Source organism: Eubalaena glacialis, chromosome 14, assembly GCF_028564815.1.
Source record: "Eubalaena glacialis isolate mEubGla1 chromosome 14, mEubGla1.1.hap2.+ XY, whole genome shotgun sequence".
In the NCBI taxonomy this organism is placed as follows: Eukaryota; Metazoa; Chordata; class Mammalia; order Artiodactyla; family Balaenidae; genus Eubalaena; species Eubalaena glacialis.
In genome coordinates, this window is record NC_083729.1 from 2,392,085 (window position 1) to 2,410,511 (window position 18,427).

An 18,427-nucleotide genomic window follows, 5' to 3' on the forward strand; every position below is an offset into this window, starting at 1 on the left:
GAAAACTCATCATCCATAAATGCCAGTAAGATGATCAGAGAAGATTTTTTTGTTTGCAAGAAAAGAGGTTTATAAAGTAAACCCCCAGGTATTTAAACATGAAGGTGGTGTTTGCTCCACCAGGGAGCAGACAGCCACTTGAGCCCCAGGTCGCCACCTACTGACCAGAAAGAAACCTGCTGGGGGGTCACACGTTAGTCTGACATGCGTGTCCATTCGGTTTAGGGTGTGGTCTAACCCCCTGCTTCTCTTTTCCTTTTTGTTATTTGATTTTTTGTTACTTGATTTCCCTTTTGTTATTTGCTCTTGAGGTGACAGGTCACCCCGGAGAGCAATCTCCGAGGGCAGAGTCGACCTTCCCTTTCAGCCTCTCTGTGCCCTTCCCTGCAGTCAAGGTCCTGAGTACTTAAAAAAATCCCATTACGTGCTGTCGGCTGTTATTGAGCCTTAAGTATATAAAACATATATTGAACCATCTGCTGTAACAATAATTTAAAAATATGCACGGATTCCACAATTCCTCCATAGACATTTCCTTCTGAGTTTTATTTTCATTTTAGCACCCTTGCCAGGTGACGATCCTCATTTTACAGGGGAGGAAACAGAATGATTACCTGTCTTGTCCTTGGTGGCAGAGGTGACTGAAGAAACAGCAGAAATTCAAACAAAACCACCTCTCTTCCCTCTCTCCCCTGTTGCCAGCGAGGCACTGTGCTGGCTGCCGGGCATCGGGGTCAGCTGGGCTGTGGCCCTGGAAGCGTGGGCTTGCGGTGGGTTCGACAGTAACGCCGGCCCTGAGTGCCTGATGAGCGCGGGCTGTGAGTGATGTCAGGACCCCTCTGGTTTTTTTCCAAGTGGCCAGGCTGCCTCTCAGCTCTACCCGACAGCTCTGAGTGTCAGTACAGCCTCCAAGGCCTCTGAGCAGTGTCTCACTCACGCACATTACACCGAGCTGTTGGAGTTAAGCAGCCAATCCGAGGCCGCCAGAAACTGTGGCCCAACACAAACATTTATTTGGGGGAGGGGAATGAGCCTATTTCACACCTGGCTTAAAAAAATGTTACAGTCCCTGCTGAATACTCATGGCTGTTAGCAGCCATCCATCCTATCAATTTCTATAGAATCAGGTGCTTAAAAATCTCAGAATTCTTAGCAGTGGCAACACTGTTTCCAAAACACTGCAGTATCTTATATTTTGTGAGAGTTTGCAAGTTTCATTCTTCTAGGAGAATGAGGCAATTTTAAGTCCCTGAAGTTTAATTCAAGTCAGTAATACTTTTTTTTTTCCTCACTGGGAATAATTTTTGGCTGTGTTCTAGTGCAGTTATTTTTGTTTGTTTTGGGGAATTGGGAAGTGGAGGGATATTCAAAGAGGAAGAACCAAAGAATCAGAAAAACAAATCAATTTTTTCCCACTGTGATTTCCAGCTGCTTTTCTTTGCTTCAGAGCGTTTTTCATTCACAGTTCCAGGGGCAAAGTCCCAGGAACAGCACGATGCTGCCCAGTGCCCAGGCTGCCTGGCTTATAAATCCCTTTTTGCAGTGTAGACACAGGTGGGTCTCCTGGCCCTTTGATTCCCCTGGGTGCTATGAACCCAAGAACCATGAACTATAGCTTGGCCAGGCCAGATGCTCATTCTAAAAGACCTCATTAGAGGTCTCTCTCTCTCTTTTTTTTTTTTGGCTATGATTTTAGTCAATCTGACAACTTAGGAATTGTTAAAAATGAATTTTTAACATTTGTTTACAATCATAAATTAGCTTGGCTCTCTGATGACCTGTTATTGTCATTCAAAGAGCTGCTAACAGTTGGTGACGATTTGGGTCCAGGAGGCAAGACAGGACCCTCTCAAGAGTGGGGAGCACAGACCCAGTGGGGGCCTGGCCTTTTTGCTCAACATCTTTTTAGTTCAAAGCACATCGTGGCTTTGCGGTGATTTTCCTGAGTGCTGTCTGTTTTGACAGCCTCTTTTGACCTGTGGTAACAGTTCGTTCTAACAAAATGAATCATGAAGGTTTATTTTTTAATTCTCCTTTTATTTAAATCTTTGGGTAAAGCTGGGAGACTTACTTGCCTGAGCCAGGCTTCTGCTTGTCTTCCCTGCTGTTTGTATGGTTTTCATCAGAGTGGCCCTGAGCAGAATGGTGGCTCTGGGTCTCAGGGCCCTCAGCCCTCCCCATCTCCCTCGCCAAGGGAATCTTTCCCCCTTCTTTTCTCTTCCTGTCAGGTGGCCAGTGGATAAAGCCTCTGCTCTTGGGAGCTGTTACCAGTTATTTACATCACACAGTGAGATGAAGTCAGTGACTCAGCTTCCCCTGTAAATGGAAGTCACCTTTTCTTTGAGGAAGCTGACTATTAGCAAGTAGGTATGGGAGACCGGTAACTGAGTTCTAAATTCAGATGCTCTGACAGTCACCCCATGCAGGCTTGTGACAGCCTCCCTGATCTGTAGGTCAGGATGTTAGCCATGCAGGAAATGATTCCACTGAATATGCATCTTGTTTCCCCCAAGGATGAGGAAAACTGAAAGAAAACCAAACGGTTACTGTTGGCTTGGTGGTCCGGGCCCTGATCTCGTGCTGTGAATGCTCACATATCCATCAGCACGTCTGAATGCTTCTGTGCATCCTCACAGGTGTGCGGTAGGCAGTAACTAGCTAGTTGGTGTTTCTTTTGATTCTGTAAATTATGAGTGCTGTTATTGGAGAGGCTCGTGTTTTGGCAAGTCCATTTAGAGATATTCTGTGATCCTTTACTTAGATGTAAAATAATGCTTGGGTTTGCCACATGGGACAAAGCAGAGTAAGCACTGAGCCTGCATCCCACGCCTGCTCATAGGCCTGGACCCGCTGCGTCGACCCAGACTGGGTGCAGGGCCCAGGGGCTCATTGATAAGAGGAGGTGGTGGAGTCAGATGCTCCTGTAGGTTCTGAGTCGCGCTGAATTTGTGAAACCCGCGTGGGGTCTGCTCTTCCCGTTATCTTTTCTAGACTGATTAGTGTGAGCGGAGAGCTGCCCATCCCTCTGTGCTGAGGCTGGGCAGAGAGTCTGGGAGGTCCACTTTGGGGATAGCAGCCATGGGGACGAGAGCTCAGTGGTCACTCGGGCTGGTGGTGGGACTGACTTTAATTTGCTGGAGGTTGTTTGAGTTTTGAATCCAGAGTCTTTGCCTTTAGACAGAATGAGTTCCAAATAATTCTAGAGAAAAGTGTTCACGTTCTTTTTTTTCCTTGGATACTTTCCTTACTACTGAAACACAAGTCGTTTATGAGAATCTGAAATCTCTCTCTCTTTCTCGTGCTGGTGGAGCTAACTCATTTCCTGTGCAGCATTTGACCTTTATGAAGCCCTTCTCTAGTCTCTTAGGCTAGACAATCTTAGCCTGATTAAATGACCTTTTGAGTTTTATAAACACTGTTTCTTAGCAATTATAAAACAAGTTAGATTTATACGGCAGCTTTCCTCTTTAGAGGTTGAAGACGACGTGCTGTATTCATAGGGGTGCATGAAGAGGGGTCATTTCCTTTGCCTTCCTGGTAGCCAGAGCGGGTGTGGGCTTTCTCCTGTTTGTAGACAGCCCTCCTCCAAAATGGTCCTGGAGAAGCTGTCAGAGGATAAATTAAAATTGCTGGGAAGATGCTAATATGTAATTATTTAAAAATTGTTTTAAAAATATTTTAGAATCGAAAAGAAGCAAAAAGGAGGAACTGAGCATTAAAATGAACCGTAATGGTTTAACTCACCCATGTGTGCCGTGGACAGTGTAGTAGACCCAGGGCTCTGGGGACACGTACCAGCCTCGCCCCGTTATCTGTGGTGTCCAGAGCTAGTCATTTCACCTCTCTGAACGTTATTTCTCTCACCTTCAGATTCGACAGCACATGTTGTGATGCTAGATGAGAAAAGTAATCTGAAAGTATATTGAAAACTCTAGAACTACACAAATGCAGGGTAATTCTTTGTTCTTCACTTTGCTCTTCTGAAACATCCCCGAGTCCTCCACATCTGTTTTACTGTGTTGTGTAGTGGAATGTTGGCTGGGGGAGGGCCCTTCTCTGCATGTGCTGCACCTTCATCACTGCCCTACTTTAATTTCCAGCCATTTCTGTTCGCCTGATTTTTTAAAAAAATTTATTTATTTTATTTATTTATTTTTGGCTGCATTGGGTCTTCGTTGCTGTGTGCGGGCTTTTTCTAGTTGTGGCGAGCGGGGGGCTACTCTTCGTTGCGGAGCACGGGCTTTAGGTGCGTGGGCTTCAGTAGTTGTGGCTCGCAGGCTCTAGAGCGCAGGCTCAGTAGTTGTGGCGCACGGGCTTAGTTGCTCCACGGCATGTGGGATCTTCCCGGACCAGGGCTTGAGCCCGTGCCCCCTGCGTTGGCAGGCGGATTTTCAACCACTGCGCCACCAGGGGAGTCCTGTTCACCTGATTTTGGCTCGTCCTCTAGTTGACATTTTACTGTTACTCTGCGCTAAATAAGTGTTCAGCTTGAAACATCTGCCAACATTGAATGGTCCAAGAACGCATCTTATCTGCTTTTACCATGTACTTTTGTTGCATTTCTGGGGAAATTTTATAGGAATAATATCTATAGCATAGTGAGTTCTCATTTCTTTCAAATGAGTCTCTGATATGTTTTTATCAATATGAATAAAAGAAGGGTAAATAGCTTATAACATGATTGAAATTTAGACTAGGGAAGGACCTTAAAGACCCAGTAGCCAATCTCTCCTTTACAATTTTTCTTCTTTTGGGATTCTAGTCCCACTAATATTAATACACAGTGTGACTGTGAACATGACTTATTTGAAGCCTTATCTGAATCTTATTTTTTCATGTGCAAAATAAAAGGTAAGCACAAGGTCATTGGTTTTCAGTCTTTGAAAGAAGACATCAGAAAACTTTATAGTAGAGAAAGCTGACAGGCACCACCTACCCGAGTGATCAAGGTTCCTATCACCAGTGATAAAGTGATGTTGATATAATATACCTCTTGGTGTGATGCAGTGAGAGGGCTCTGGTGTTACTCCCCCAAATCCATAACTCCAGTCCAAAATGAGAAAGTATCAGCTACACCCGAATTGGGGGACATTCTACAAAATACCCAACCAGCACTCTTCAGAAGTGTCAAGTCATGAGAAATAAAGACTGAGAAACTGTCACAGTTTGGAGGAGATTAGGAGAGAATATGAGTAAGTGCAAGGTGCTATCTTGAATTGGATCCTGGAGCAGAAAAAGGACATTAGTGGAGAAACTAGTGAAATCCAAATAAGTCAGTTAAATAGCATTGTCCGAATGTTAATTTCAATTTTTACAAATGGACCATTGTTAATGTAAGATGTTCACAGCAGGGGAATCTGGGTGAACAGTATATTGGAACTCTCTGTACTATCTTTGCAACATTCCTGTAAGTCTAAAATTGTTTTAAAATAAAAAGGTAAAAGAAACACCAGAACTTCTTTTTCCCCAAGTGGAAAGGGAAAAAAGGAACTGTTTGGTGGAAGAGGATGTGGGTGGGTTGAAATCCACAAATTCAGCCTTCCCTTTGCTTCTTACTGACGTTCTCCCACCGGTCTCCCGAGACATCTCTGAGGACCAGCAGGGCTCCAGGGAACACAGTGGGAATACAGTTTATTGACCAACCTCTTAAGGGCCTTTCAGCTTAAAAAACTATGGCTCCAAGTCTTCCAAGGAGTAATATTTGAGCAGTAATAGAACTCAATCAAGTTAAATTTTTCTGATCGATTGACCCTTGGGTTTGATAACATGGAAGTCATTTGCAGCATAAACAATAGATTGTTCCTATAGAAAGATGACCTCGAAGCTGGATAGGAGTTAATCCAAAAAATGGGAGGAGTGGAAATGGAGATGTCCAGCACAGGCAACACTTCCCTGGTGTTCAGGCTGGAAAGGGCAGCACAGATTGGGGCAGTAGGTAGAGGTGGACACGTGGTCAAGGTTGGATCCCTTTTTTAAAGGTAGTGGGTGTTCCAGCATGTTTGTCCTGATCTAAAGGGGAACAAACTGATGGTGCAGGAAAGAGAAGGGATAATTGCCAGGAGGATGTGCTTGGGTAGGTAAGAGATGTGAAATCCGTGTACAGTTTAGAAATAGGACAGTCCATCCAGAGTGATGTGCAAAGTAACAGAGTGTATGGATACAGATGTTGGTGGGTTGAGAAGTGCAGGGGCGGGAGCCTGTGGGAGGTCTGTCTGATCACTTCCGTCTTCACACATAGACACAAGGTCATCAGCTGTGGATGCAGAGGGACGGAGTGGAGTTTTGAAGAGAAAGATCATGAGACAGTTGCTTGGAAGAGCGAGCTACTGAGTGGACCCAGGGATGGTATTAGAGTTATGCTGTAGAGCTAAGGGATCCTGGGAAGTTAGTGATCATGAATCAAAGGAATGAGTCCGGTGATGGACCGTAATCTCTGGGTGGGATGAGGAAGGAAGCATGCACAAGGTAGGAGAGGGCCAGAGGGATGGCGGCAGGGTCAGTGGGGCGGGGCGGGTGATGACCAGGTAGAGGAATCAGAGTTGGGGCATTAAAGGGAGAGGGCTGTAAGGACGGGAGGGTGAAGCTGAGAGGGGTTAGCATTCTTGGTAAGGACAAGGTCTAGGGTGTGATCGTGGGAGTGGGTAGAGTGCAGTATCCTTGGATGAGAAGCCGTGATTGGAAGGTGGCCACTGAGGTCCCCCAGGATGATGACGGGGGTTATGTCAGAGGGAGACATGGGAGCCACGAGCTAGGGTGGGCCAGAAGAGGAGGGCGTGGCTACTGCAAGGACAGGGAGTGGGCAGTAGCGAGGCTGAGGGCTTTTAAGGCTGAGGAAGGGATAAAGCCTGGAAATGCCCACTTCCAAGCACATGAAGAGTGAGTGAGCAGCCTTCGCTCAAGAGGGCTACTGGGGAGACTGTGTCCTCAGGGGGATGTGACCTGGGTAACCTCTCCTGTGGGGCACTTTGAAGTACGCATACCTCCGAACCAGCAATCTACATCTAGGAGTTTATCTTGAGGCTATAAAGTCAGAGATAAATGCTGATTTTATACTCCAGACTTCATTTAGGTTACAACTTACAACAAGTGGTGGGTCTATGACTTAAATTTATTTCCATTTGGGGAGGTGCTATTCTCTATTTTCCAAATTTTCTCTGATGAGCAGCACATTTGAATACAGAAAATTAGGATTATTTTAAGAATAAAAAAACGATACTGGTTGCAGGAGAACTCATTAGGTTAATCTGTGATTCTAGGACTCTGGTTGGGATCTTCAAACCACTGTCAAAGATTTTGTGAATTCAAACTACTTTTTGATTTGATATGTAATCCCCTAAAAGGACTTGGTAAACGTCTTTGCTGATTTATCTAAAAACATGCCTAGCTCACAGAGAAATCAGATGCCTACATAATTGTTACCAAATACAAAAATTAAATGCTATCTAACTTTGGGTTTCTGACTTTCATAAAGTAATTACACCTTAAACCAAAACATTGGATTTATTTTCACAAATTTGAGCCTGACATCTTAATCCATAACTAGCAGCTGCCGTAGATTCTGGCAGTCACAGAAATAGGTGAGAATGAGGAAGAGGTTGCAAAGCAAGTATTGAATACAGTAGTTGACAATATGTTCAAATCACATTATACTTGGAAATGGGCCTTGGGGGAATTCTTGTTGGACAAAGGCAGTGGTTTTTCTGATGTCATCCAGCTGTTGTGATTCTTGGTGGCTTCTGACCTCCCACGATTGTCATCAAAACCAGCCTTCTCCTGAAACTGTGAGTTCTTGTTGGTTTTTTCTCTGCTCCAGCTTTCAGATCCCTCGAGCTGCTGCTGCTGGCAGTCTAATCTCTCCAATCAACTCTCCTAACAGCTTCTCGCATTTCTTCTTCTGTGACTGGCAGCCCCCCCCCACCCCGCCCTCCAGCTTGTCTTGCTTGTCATTTTCGTCTCACTTGCCAACATAACAGGTCTTCAGAACAGCTTCAGTCTAGTTATTTGGCTCCTGGGTTCGTTTTAACTGAAGTGCATGTTAAGAAAAATATTTCTGTGTTAATTTTGTTAGTGGAAACGACACACACGTGTGTTTAGGAGCATATATCTGCAATAGAACAACTCTTTTCATGCCATGTTGGTGAATCGGCAGAGACTCCCACAAACTTTAAAATGCCTGAAATCAAAGCAGAATTGTCAGATAAGAGGTGAAATGGGTGGATCTGCAGAAGTTTTATTGCATTTATTTATGCTGTGCTTGTGTGTACTAGTGCCTTGTATCTTGCGAGTACTGATGTAAATTACACATTTTTAGGTTTGGTAGTTTTCACTGTAGACTGAATGTTATATTTTTACCGCTCTTTTCTGTTGAGGTTTTCGACGAGCAGCTGCCGTGGAAACTGAGCAACATTTTCTGGTTGTTGGTGGGCTACACCCAACACCTGCACTTTACAGTTTGCTGGTCAAACTGGAGAGCCCCTGTTACCTATTATACCTTGTTATGGAGCGAAGGAAATGCCACAATATCCCCCCTGACTTCCCACTGGGAAACTGAATGAGGGAGGAGTTTAAAAAGAACTTAACTAAAATATGCTTTTTTTTCTTAGAGGAAGAAAAACAAGAAGATCAAAATTCTGTTGCCCCATAATCTCAGAGGCTACAACTGGCATAACGTTGGCCTGACTTCCTGTGTAATAAATGCAGGACCATGCTTTTACCAAAATGGCCCTAAATGCTGTCTACACTCAACATGCTGACATTCCGCTAATTCTTTTAGCTGTAGATCTCACATCACAATCTCATGGTATGTAAACCCTTTGGTCAGTGTATTAATATTAATATCTGGGTTTTTCTTTCTTTTTTTTTTAGCATCTCTCAAGAACCTCAGCAAGAGTAAGAAAGTGGTCCCGTTTCCTGGTAAGAGAGCGATTATCGTGACCATCTATGGGGCGTGTGTGGGACAGACACACGCCTGCTGTGCTCACTCTGTCCTTGTCAGTTACCCCCGAAAACGTGTGCGGCGCCTCCACTGGGCCACCACCGGGACTTCCATTTGGGGGCACATGGCTACGCGGACTGTCGGGCTTTGAACAAAAGCTTACCCTTTCGTAACTGTGCCCTGACCTCTGCAAACCCTCTTGCGTGGCACCGTTTTTCGGTGGGTTGACAAAGGAAGGTTTTTACTCAGCACAGGTGACACTGTCCGTCAGCCAGCAGTTCAGTCCAGGCGGAATTTGCATTGTTCAACTCTACAATTATTTTGAGATTTTACTGCATTTGTCTTTATTAACATTTTGTAAGAAAAAAGGAGAGAAGAGAAAAAAAAAACTTGAACTTGGGGTAAGAAGGTGCAGGTTTCAGACAGGAGACTTCAGACAAATATGGTAATCCTTAGGTGCCCTGAAGTGACACATTTTTAGCCATATTTAGGGGCTTATTGGATTATGGGTTCAATTCTGAAAGAAAACAATACAGAACAAGTACGCAATGCCAGAGACATCTCATCGGCCATTGCATTTAAAAGGCAGAGTGAACTCAGGGATGTTTGAAATACATTTTATTACATACCAATGCAGCAACATATTATTTTACATTAATGTTTAATGCAATTTTATATTAAATAGTAGGGTGATCTATTATTCATATAAACACACTTTAATATCTTAATACCATTTTTAATTTTGCACATTCTAATTTTATATGTCTTTAGGGATGCTTTATATGTGGGACTAGGGACTGCTGGTCCATTTATTATTTATTCCCTTTTTTTCATTTATCGGACATTTTCTGAGTACCTTCCACGTGCCAGGCTGAGCTGGGTGCCTGGGAAACAAAGATGAATAAGACACAGCCCCTGCCCTCAAGCAGCTCGAGGTCTAGTAGGCGAGACAGACTAAGCAGAGGGTCAGCCTGCGTGTGGAGGGAGCCTGTAGGGGGCGCTAGGCTGGCACGTGAGCGGTGAGCAGCCTCAGATCTTCCCCGGGGGTTTGCAAAGGGCAGTTTCAACTCCTCTTGCCTCTCACCGTCTCGGCCTTTCATTTTCATATAATCGTATAATACCTTGTGACAGTTTTTAGTTTTTCTTCTATAATCCCGTTTTTGCTCTTTAAACTTTTTGTGATAATAATAAGTGTCATACCACGTGCACAGTTTGCCTTCCGCATTCATGGATTCAACCGACGGCGGATCAAAAATATTTGAAAAGACATTCCAGAAATTTCCAAAAAGAAAAACTTTAATCTGCCACGTGCAGATGACTATTCACATAGTATCTAACCGTATTTACAACTGTTCACGTAGCATTTACATTGTATTAGGTATCATAAGTAGTCTAGAGGTGATTTCAAGTTTACAGGAGAATGTGCCTAGGTTGTACGCAAACACCATGTCATTTTATATAAGGCACTTGCTATCCGTGGGGCTCCTGGAACCAGTACCTGCAGACACCGAGAGACAACTGTGCATCAATTTTTACAGTTCACTGTGTGCTTTAGTCACTTAGCACCATAATCCTACATTTCTGAAGATCCACACTTTCACCCGTATTTTTCGAGAAAGAAATAACTGAAACCCAGGAAGGGAAGGTGATTTGTCCAAGATTATTCTGAAAGTAGGTAGGGGAGCCAGGACTCAAGTGTCATTTTACCGTTCTTTAAAAATGAAACAAAATAGTATGGAGCTGCCGACTCTGAGCTCGGCATTGATTGTGGAGAGAATACATATGAGATAGACTAGGCTTTGTTGTTCTCAAGAAGCTTGTTTCTATCGGGGTTGGGACCCAGGTGTATAAACAGACAGAGGTTTGTATTGGATACCCTGGAAATGTCCCGAAGAGAGAATGGCTGACTGTCCGGGGCCAGGAGAGAGGCTGCAGGGAATGGTAGAAGGTGTTACAGAGGAGAGGGTTGCTCAAATGACTCGTGCCTTCACAACTCAGGAGGAGTTTGCCAAGGAGGCAGTGCTGAGAAGGATGCGGGACAAGGGGTCTGCATGTGCAAATGCGTGGAAGAGCGATGGCACATTGGGGGGTGAGGCTGGAACAAAAAGAGTGTGTCAGGGAACAGTGCGAGGGGAAGATGGAGACACAGATGAGGCTCGGCGCCCAAGGTCTGCTGTATCCGTGACAGGCGGTGAGGCCAAGTTGTAGTAAAGGTGTCAACCCCAAGTCTCAGTGACTCGACACAATAAATGTTTATTTCTCGACCACACAAAGGCTGCTTCCGGGTGGAGGCTGTCCTGGGTGTCTCCCCTCCCAGCGGTGACTCAGGGATCTGGATCCTTTGTGATGCTGCCATCTTCCGGAGGAGAGGAGAGACAGGAGGTGCCATCAGACACTTACCAGCTCAGCCCAGAGGAGGACTTCACGTTCACAGCCCTGTGGTCGGAGGAGACATTTGGCCCTGCCTGGGTGCTAGTTGGCTGGGAGCTGTCCGTGGCAGCTCGACACTAGGGCAGGGGAGCACAGTCTTGGTCTGCTGGTCATCGCTGCCACGCCCTTGTGTGTCATTCTAAAGGTTTGGTCTTTATCCTGTAGATAATGTTAAAGCAGGGAGATGATGTGATCAAACTTATGTTTTAAAATCATCACTCTGACAGCGGGAGGGGGAAGGGAGAGGTAAGAGCGTTACGTGCACCCACACATTCCATCTATTAGATGGTGGCGTCGGGACCGTGGCAGTGGGGCTGCATAGGGAGAGACAGTTTTCTGGAAGTAGACCATATTGACCAGACTTAGCCACAAAAGTGATGTGAGAGATGAGGAGGAAATTGGAGCTGGGGTTTCTGGATTGGGGTCTGGTGTTACTCCTGAGAACAAGAGGAAGAGCAGATTTGGAGTGAAGGGAAGAAGTCAGGTACCTGGCTTCTCTCAGGTTCTGTGAAGCTCCAGCTGAGGATGTCTTTCCATGTGTTGTTTCAAACGGCAGTGTTTTCAGTTTTTAGGAGTATCCTCTGATTTCCTACAACAAATGGCATTTATCTCTGTAGGAATCATGTTGGCATTGGCAAACATGGTTTGACTGGTGGAAGGTTCATAAGTACACGATAATCTTCCTGCACTTGATGGGTTGTTCTTCATCTTGTTGGTGCCTCTTCTGGAAAACAGTGGCTCTGGATTCTCCTGCACTGATTCTTTTTTATTTTATAAAAGTGCCTTCCCTACCTCAGTGACTCATAGAAAAAGTAAGAGTCTTTCCAGTGGTTTTTAAATATGTAAACAACGAATGGACTGTATTTCTAAATGAGAGTAAAAGTGATAAAACAAGTAAAAGCACATTGTAAGTGTAATATCCTATGTGAAAACTATTTTATTTATTTAATATTATTACTGTCATTTTGAAATCAATGATACAGTAGCAATGCTTGTCATTTTATGATTTATTTCACCTGGTTTAGATGGCTACTATGTTTATTGGTGATTTTGTTTTATTTTGTTTACTGAAAACAAGAAAAAGAACCATGTGACATTCTAGAGGAAAAAAATACAGCTGTACTACTAGACAACCCAGTAAAAATAGAAGACCAAAGAGAACCACCAATGAGACAGCAATCACAAGAAGAGTCATCACCAAGACAACCAGAAGTAAAACTTGACAAACAAGAATTGCTTAAACAGTCATACTTGGGACAGTCATCTGATGAACAGATACCTGAGAAGCAAGAATCATTTGAACAGCCATCCCTGGGACAACCATCCCAAGAACAGATACCTGACAAACAAGGACCCCCTGCACAGCCATCCTGGGGACAGGCATCACAAGAACAGATACCTGACAAACAAGGACCCCCTGAACAGCCATCCTTGGGTCAAGCATCCCAAGAACAGATACCTGACAAACAAGGAGCCCCTGAACAGCCATCCTTGGGACAAGCATCTCAAAAACAGATGACTCAGGGAGAACACAAAGAACAAAAAATACCATGAAAACAAAATATCAGCCATAGTTGTGAAGAACAACAGTCTGAAGCTAGAAAGGATTGTAAGGCAGATGAAAATGAAATTAAGCCTTTTTTTCACATTATGCTGAAGAGGAATGCTAGTAGAATATTAAAATTAATGAATTTCATATTTTGGTGCCCAGACATAAAGTTTTAAAACAATGATTAAGACTAAATGTATCTGGAATTCCTTCTTCTGTTCCCTGAGTGTAAAGCTGGAAGTGGAAGGGTGTGGTTGATGAGATTTGATGGACGTTGTCACGGGACCCAGATCTTGCCTTTTTCTTAGAACATTACCCGTATCTGGCATTCCAGAGTGACTCAGCTATCCTGAAAATTATACGTATTTACAGAGTTATCTATAATTAATTATTCCTATTTAAAAGTGAATTAAGACATAATTATTATACATATTATATATAAATCCACACACAAACACATCTACTTTATATATACATATACATATATACATGTCAGAAATAGACAGTAGAACCCCAGGGGATGGTGCATTTTTGGTGACGAAGGGAATGGACTTTCAAGTCAGACCACACAAGTGTGTGAACTAGGTCTGTGTCTGATCCATAAATTGGGGCTAGTAATAATGCCTAACTCATAGGTTGTTGGGATAGTTGAAAGTGGTAATGTTTATTCCTGGATACATGTGAGGCACAAAAAAAAGTTAACTATACCGTTATTTCATTTTGGTGGTTGCCTTTTTTCCATTAAATGAGGGACGACAAGCTGATTATTCTACCCAGAGCTTCTGCTAATATTATTGCCAGATTTGACTCTTAGGAGGGTTAACTGTTAAGCTTCTCGACTGCCAGAACAAAGATGGCAACAAAGGTTTCAGGATTGTGAAGGTCTAGTTAAAATCATACCAGTTCTTCACCATCTGTTAATTAGTAATACGGTGTTGGCATGTGGAAGGAGAAAGGAACGCTATTATTTCACCATATTTATGGTTTCTTGATTTATTGTTAGACTTGACCGTAGCATTTGTTACACCTTACGGAGGAAATTGTAATCAAATGGAAACCATCTCCATCTTGTCTTTAGATTTTTTTCAGTTAATTAATACATTTCTGGTGGAGAACCCATCAATTTTGATCTGGCTCCATTCTTACAACATGTTTTGGTGCGTGAAAAGTTATTTAGAACTGCATTTCTCATTCTTTTTGCCTGAGTCCTCTGTTCCAGTGTCTGGTGCGTGTTATTGTGGGAAAAGGATGGATTCGGGGTAAGAACCTCTGGTCTAGTCTAGATGTCACCCTTTATTGACCCAACAGTCTTGAGCATTCACTTGATCTGGTGTCTTTTGTAAAATGAGAAGCGTAATATTAGAGCTGGGAGCAAATCCAGAGATCACGGTGTTTACAGCAGACATTGTACCATGAGGTCACCATAGGGATTAGTTAGTAGGCCCAAAGGCACATGTGACCTGCAGCTTATAGATAACAGGGCAGGACTTGGACTCATGTTTTTCTTTCTTCCTTGAAAATTTATTTTTTTAGTTCCAAATCCACTAAAATACTTAATCTGCCTTAGTATGGAATTACTGTATGACAAATGAAATTAAACTCTCTAAAAGACATAGTAATATTCTGGTGTAAGATAGATTCTTTTTATTTTAATGGATACATAAATACTGCTTCATTTAAAATATTGCATCTAGATGATACCCACATTTGGGGCCTAATTTTAGAGTCATCTGGTTTTTGGGGGATGGATTATGTATCAGTATGTAATACTGAATCACTCCTTTAGGGATTAATTCAGTATTAGTCAAACAAAAAAATTCAGATTCAAACAATGCTGAAGCATCTCAGCACATTTAAGGATAGGAGCTGGGGGGTTGGGAGGGGAGAAGGTGGAGAAGGGGCAGGAGGGACAGAAAGGGGCCTCTTCAGATCAACTGAAATAAGGTGACCACTAACCCTGAACTAATTTCAAAATCATTTCAAAATAAATTTTCAAGTTTGTTTTCTGCATCAGTGCCTGCCTGGCAGAAAACTGCTGCCTGGATGCGTTGTGATTAGTTTTTCTCTAATACTGTAGATCCTGGACTCTCAACATGACAGAGATTGTGGCCCAGAAAATCGCCCAGAATCCAGACTTTACAGAAATACCAGCTCTTGTGAGAACTGGGAGTAGAATGTGCCTAGATCACAGCTTTAGAAAGTTTTTCCTTTAACCTTTTTTATGTTTTTCAGATGGCCTGGGAGTAGAAATCAATAAATTTAAAAAGTCACCCTTATATCCACTTGAAGTCAATTTTTCTTCCATCATGGTGCTTCCATCTCACATACGGACAATTTTTTTTTTTTTTCTTTAGTAATGTATTTTATTTGGAAAAGTATTAGGCTTTAACTCATAAGCCACAAAATGACATTGAAAAGACCTACACAAAAGAAGCCCCAGGAATGGAGGGAATAGCTATGAAGCTCAAAATATAAATCTTTCATTAATTGAAGAAAGCTACCTAGTTTTGATGGGAATCAAAACTTTGACAGAGTCAGAACGGATCACACGAAGGACTTTTGTTATTTCAGATCATGTCGCAATACAGATCTTTTATTTCTTTACATAAAAATTCTGAAACTTAGGATAAAAGATGAAGAAAAGATTTTTGGGGATAAAATATTAATGCACTATCAATGTTAAGAAAAGAATACACAACTGTCTCAATAGAATACCTTAAAGAACAAGATTTATCAAAGGCATGTTCAGTGGGTATAGGAAAGATTTTCTGGAACCCCACAAAAGTGGAAAAAACAACATATTTAACTCTGTTGCTCTGGGGGAAACTTTTTTTTTTTTTAAATAAATTTATTAATTAATTTATTTATTTTTGGCTGTGTTGGGTCTTCGTTTCTGTGCGAGGGCTTTCTCTAGTTGCGGCGAGCGGGGGCCACTCTTCATCGCGGTGCGCGGGCCTCTCACTGTCGCGGCCTCTCTTGTTGCGGAGCACAGGCTCCAGACGCGCAGGCTCAGTAGTTGTGGCACACGGGCTTAGTTGCTCCGCGGCAGATCCCAGGGCTCGAACCCGTGTCCCCTGCATTGGCAGGCAGATTCTCAGCCACTGTGCCACCAGGGAAGCCCCCGGACAATTTAACAGCAAGAAAATCATGTCTGGGGTGAAGCTGAGGCCCCAAGCAGTAGGGTCTCCTCAAAAGCTAAAGGTGAGGGTTTTCCAGTGGATTCCATATTGTTCTGATTCCTTTTCTTGGTGATATTTCTTTTTAGTAAACATTTAAAAGAGTGAAATGTGGTTCTTTATAATTAAGTCTCACAAAGATTGTTCAGAAAACCAGAAGGGTTTGGAATAACCTGTGCACATTTCCCCTAATGACTTTTTTTTCTTGGAATGTGTATTGGAAGGTATGGTTTTATTTTTATGCAACTTGGAAGTTCTCACAAAGAGGTACCTAGAACCTCTTGTATGTGAGGTTCAACGTATGAAAATATGTTACCTAAGGAATGATTAATTCCAAACAGAAAGAAAAAAAATACTAAGCCACCTGGGAAATGGATTTTAAATTCTATTTGCTTATTTTTATGAGAAAATACCCACGTGGCTAAGTGCAAAGATTTAACAGTTTTCTTTAGCAAAGATTTTAATTTTAGCAAATAATGTAAATGAACATGGGAAACATTTCCCTTTTACAGAAAAAAAAATATGGCAAAAGAAACTATTTCTGATTACATTGAGGTAGCACAGGTTACTTTGTACATGAGGAGTTGCTTTTTTCGTACACTTTTAAGATTCTCTCTTTGCCTTTGGCTTTTGATAGTTCAATTATGATGTGTCTAGGTGCATAACTCTTTGAGTTTATCCACCTTGGAGTTTGTTGAGTTGAGTGTTCAGCTACTGATTGGACAGAGATTCTCTTAAACACCTTGATTCAATAAATCCCCAGCCTTTTCTGAGGGGCTTCATATGTGCATTGGGTATACCTTCAATACTCCAGCAGGGAATTTACAACTCTGCTGTAACCTTCCCTTCCTGACCAGAGCCTCAAGGTCAGACAGAGGTGAGGGTTTAGGGTCTTCTCAGGTCTTTCCTGGGCATGCACACATCTCTGCACATGTATGTGGCATTCTAGATTCTCAGGAATATGTCAGAGCTTTACAAAGCCCACTATAGATGTCTCATTCCCTAGTTTTTTCTTAAAACTAGAACTTAAAATGTAAAAATTTTTTGGCCAGCCTCTTTTTAGTCCCAGTTAGTGTTGTCACATCAGGCAGCTGTGATGTTAAACAACTGCCACTGATTGTTTTTGACAAATGCCCAGAGATAGGGCTGTTTATACAGAGTGAGCTCCGAGTCAGGTCAGACAAAGAGAAGCCTTGAGAATGGAGCTTTTTGCGGAGCTGCCAGAACGGTCAGATAATGACAGATTTCTGAGTATGAGTTTTGGGGAGCTGCAAACCCCTTCTGCCTTCTCCAGTGGGTGCTAAGCTGTGGTTTTCACAACTACCAAGAAACAGTTGTGAGGTGATTCTTTTTCAAGGGTATTGTTGAGCTGGAGATAGGGAACTAGGAATAGGTCAAGTTAAAACGTCACAGAGTTTGCTGTTCCTACTGAATAAATGCTCCTTGGATAGCTACAACCCTTTGATTAACTTCTAGAGTCCCGAAAAAGTTGATTTTGACCCTTTTTGCTGGTGTTCTCCTTACTTTTATGAAGAAGTGGACTTTTGATGGTCCTTACTCTGCTATTTCAGAAATGCTTGTCTTGAGGCATTCTTGACATGGCAACTGGTGAGAATGCAGATCGTTCCATTTCTGCACCTGCCATATGTTTTAAATTCTGTTCTCTCTTGGTTCATACAAATACAGAGAAGCAGATCAGCAATCCCATACGGCCACTGGACTGGGGAATGGCATGTCAAGTTGTCTCTCTTGGAAGTCCTCAATCTCTGTGATTGGTACATATGACTGTCTCCTTTATTTGACTTTGGGTAGATGTGGGAAGAGGCATTATTCTTCCTCCACCACAAGGGAAGCAGGGAAGGAAAAGCTGAAGCATTCTTCTTTGAGCCAGTGATTAAGATGACCGTATAAATTTATTATCTGAACTAGGGTACTTTTGATAGTGACAAGGGCTACTAAAAATGATTTAATATATGTATGTGTAAGTAAAGCGAGAGAGAGAAAGAGGGCTGGAGAGAAGAGAGGAGAGAGAAAGAGAGAGAGAGACACACACACACACCCAGGCTCACGCGTGCACACACACGCACATACAGATTTATTGACCACAAAATTAATTTTATCACATTGCTGCATCTGAAGATGGTTTTATTAAAAAACAAGTTTTGAAACTTTTGAAAGCAAGTTTTTATATAAAATAAATAAGATATATCCATGTGCATTAAGACAAAATAGGGGTTTTTTGATATTGATGATCTGAACTTAAAAAAAAGCAGAATAACCACTCTTGGTACATATTCATGTGTGTTAATTGCATTCCTAAAATTATATTTATTTAAT

At 42.5% G+C, this 18,427-nt stretch overlaps 1 protein-coding gene across 1 annotated transcript in view; it reads left to right on the top strand.

Moving 5' to 3' along the window:
• ALLC (allantoicase) overlaps positions 1-11,446 on the top strand; it is a 136,602-nt gene extending 125,156 nt beyond the window's left edge. The window contains 2 exon segments of the mRNA XM_061168662.1: positions 10,934-11,024; positions 11,253-11,446. Of these exon segments, the coding sequence (XP_061024645.1) occupies positions 10,934-11,024; positions 11,253-11,446 (285 nt within the window).
• The last annotated feature ends 6,981 nt before the right edge of the window (positions 11,447-18,427 follow it).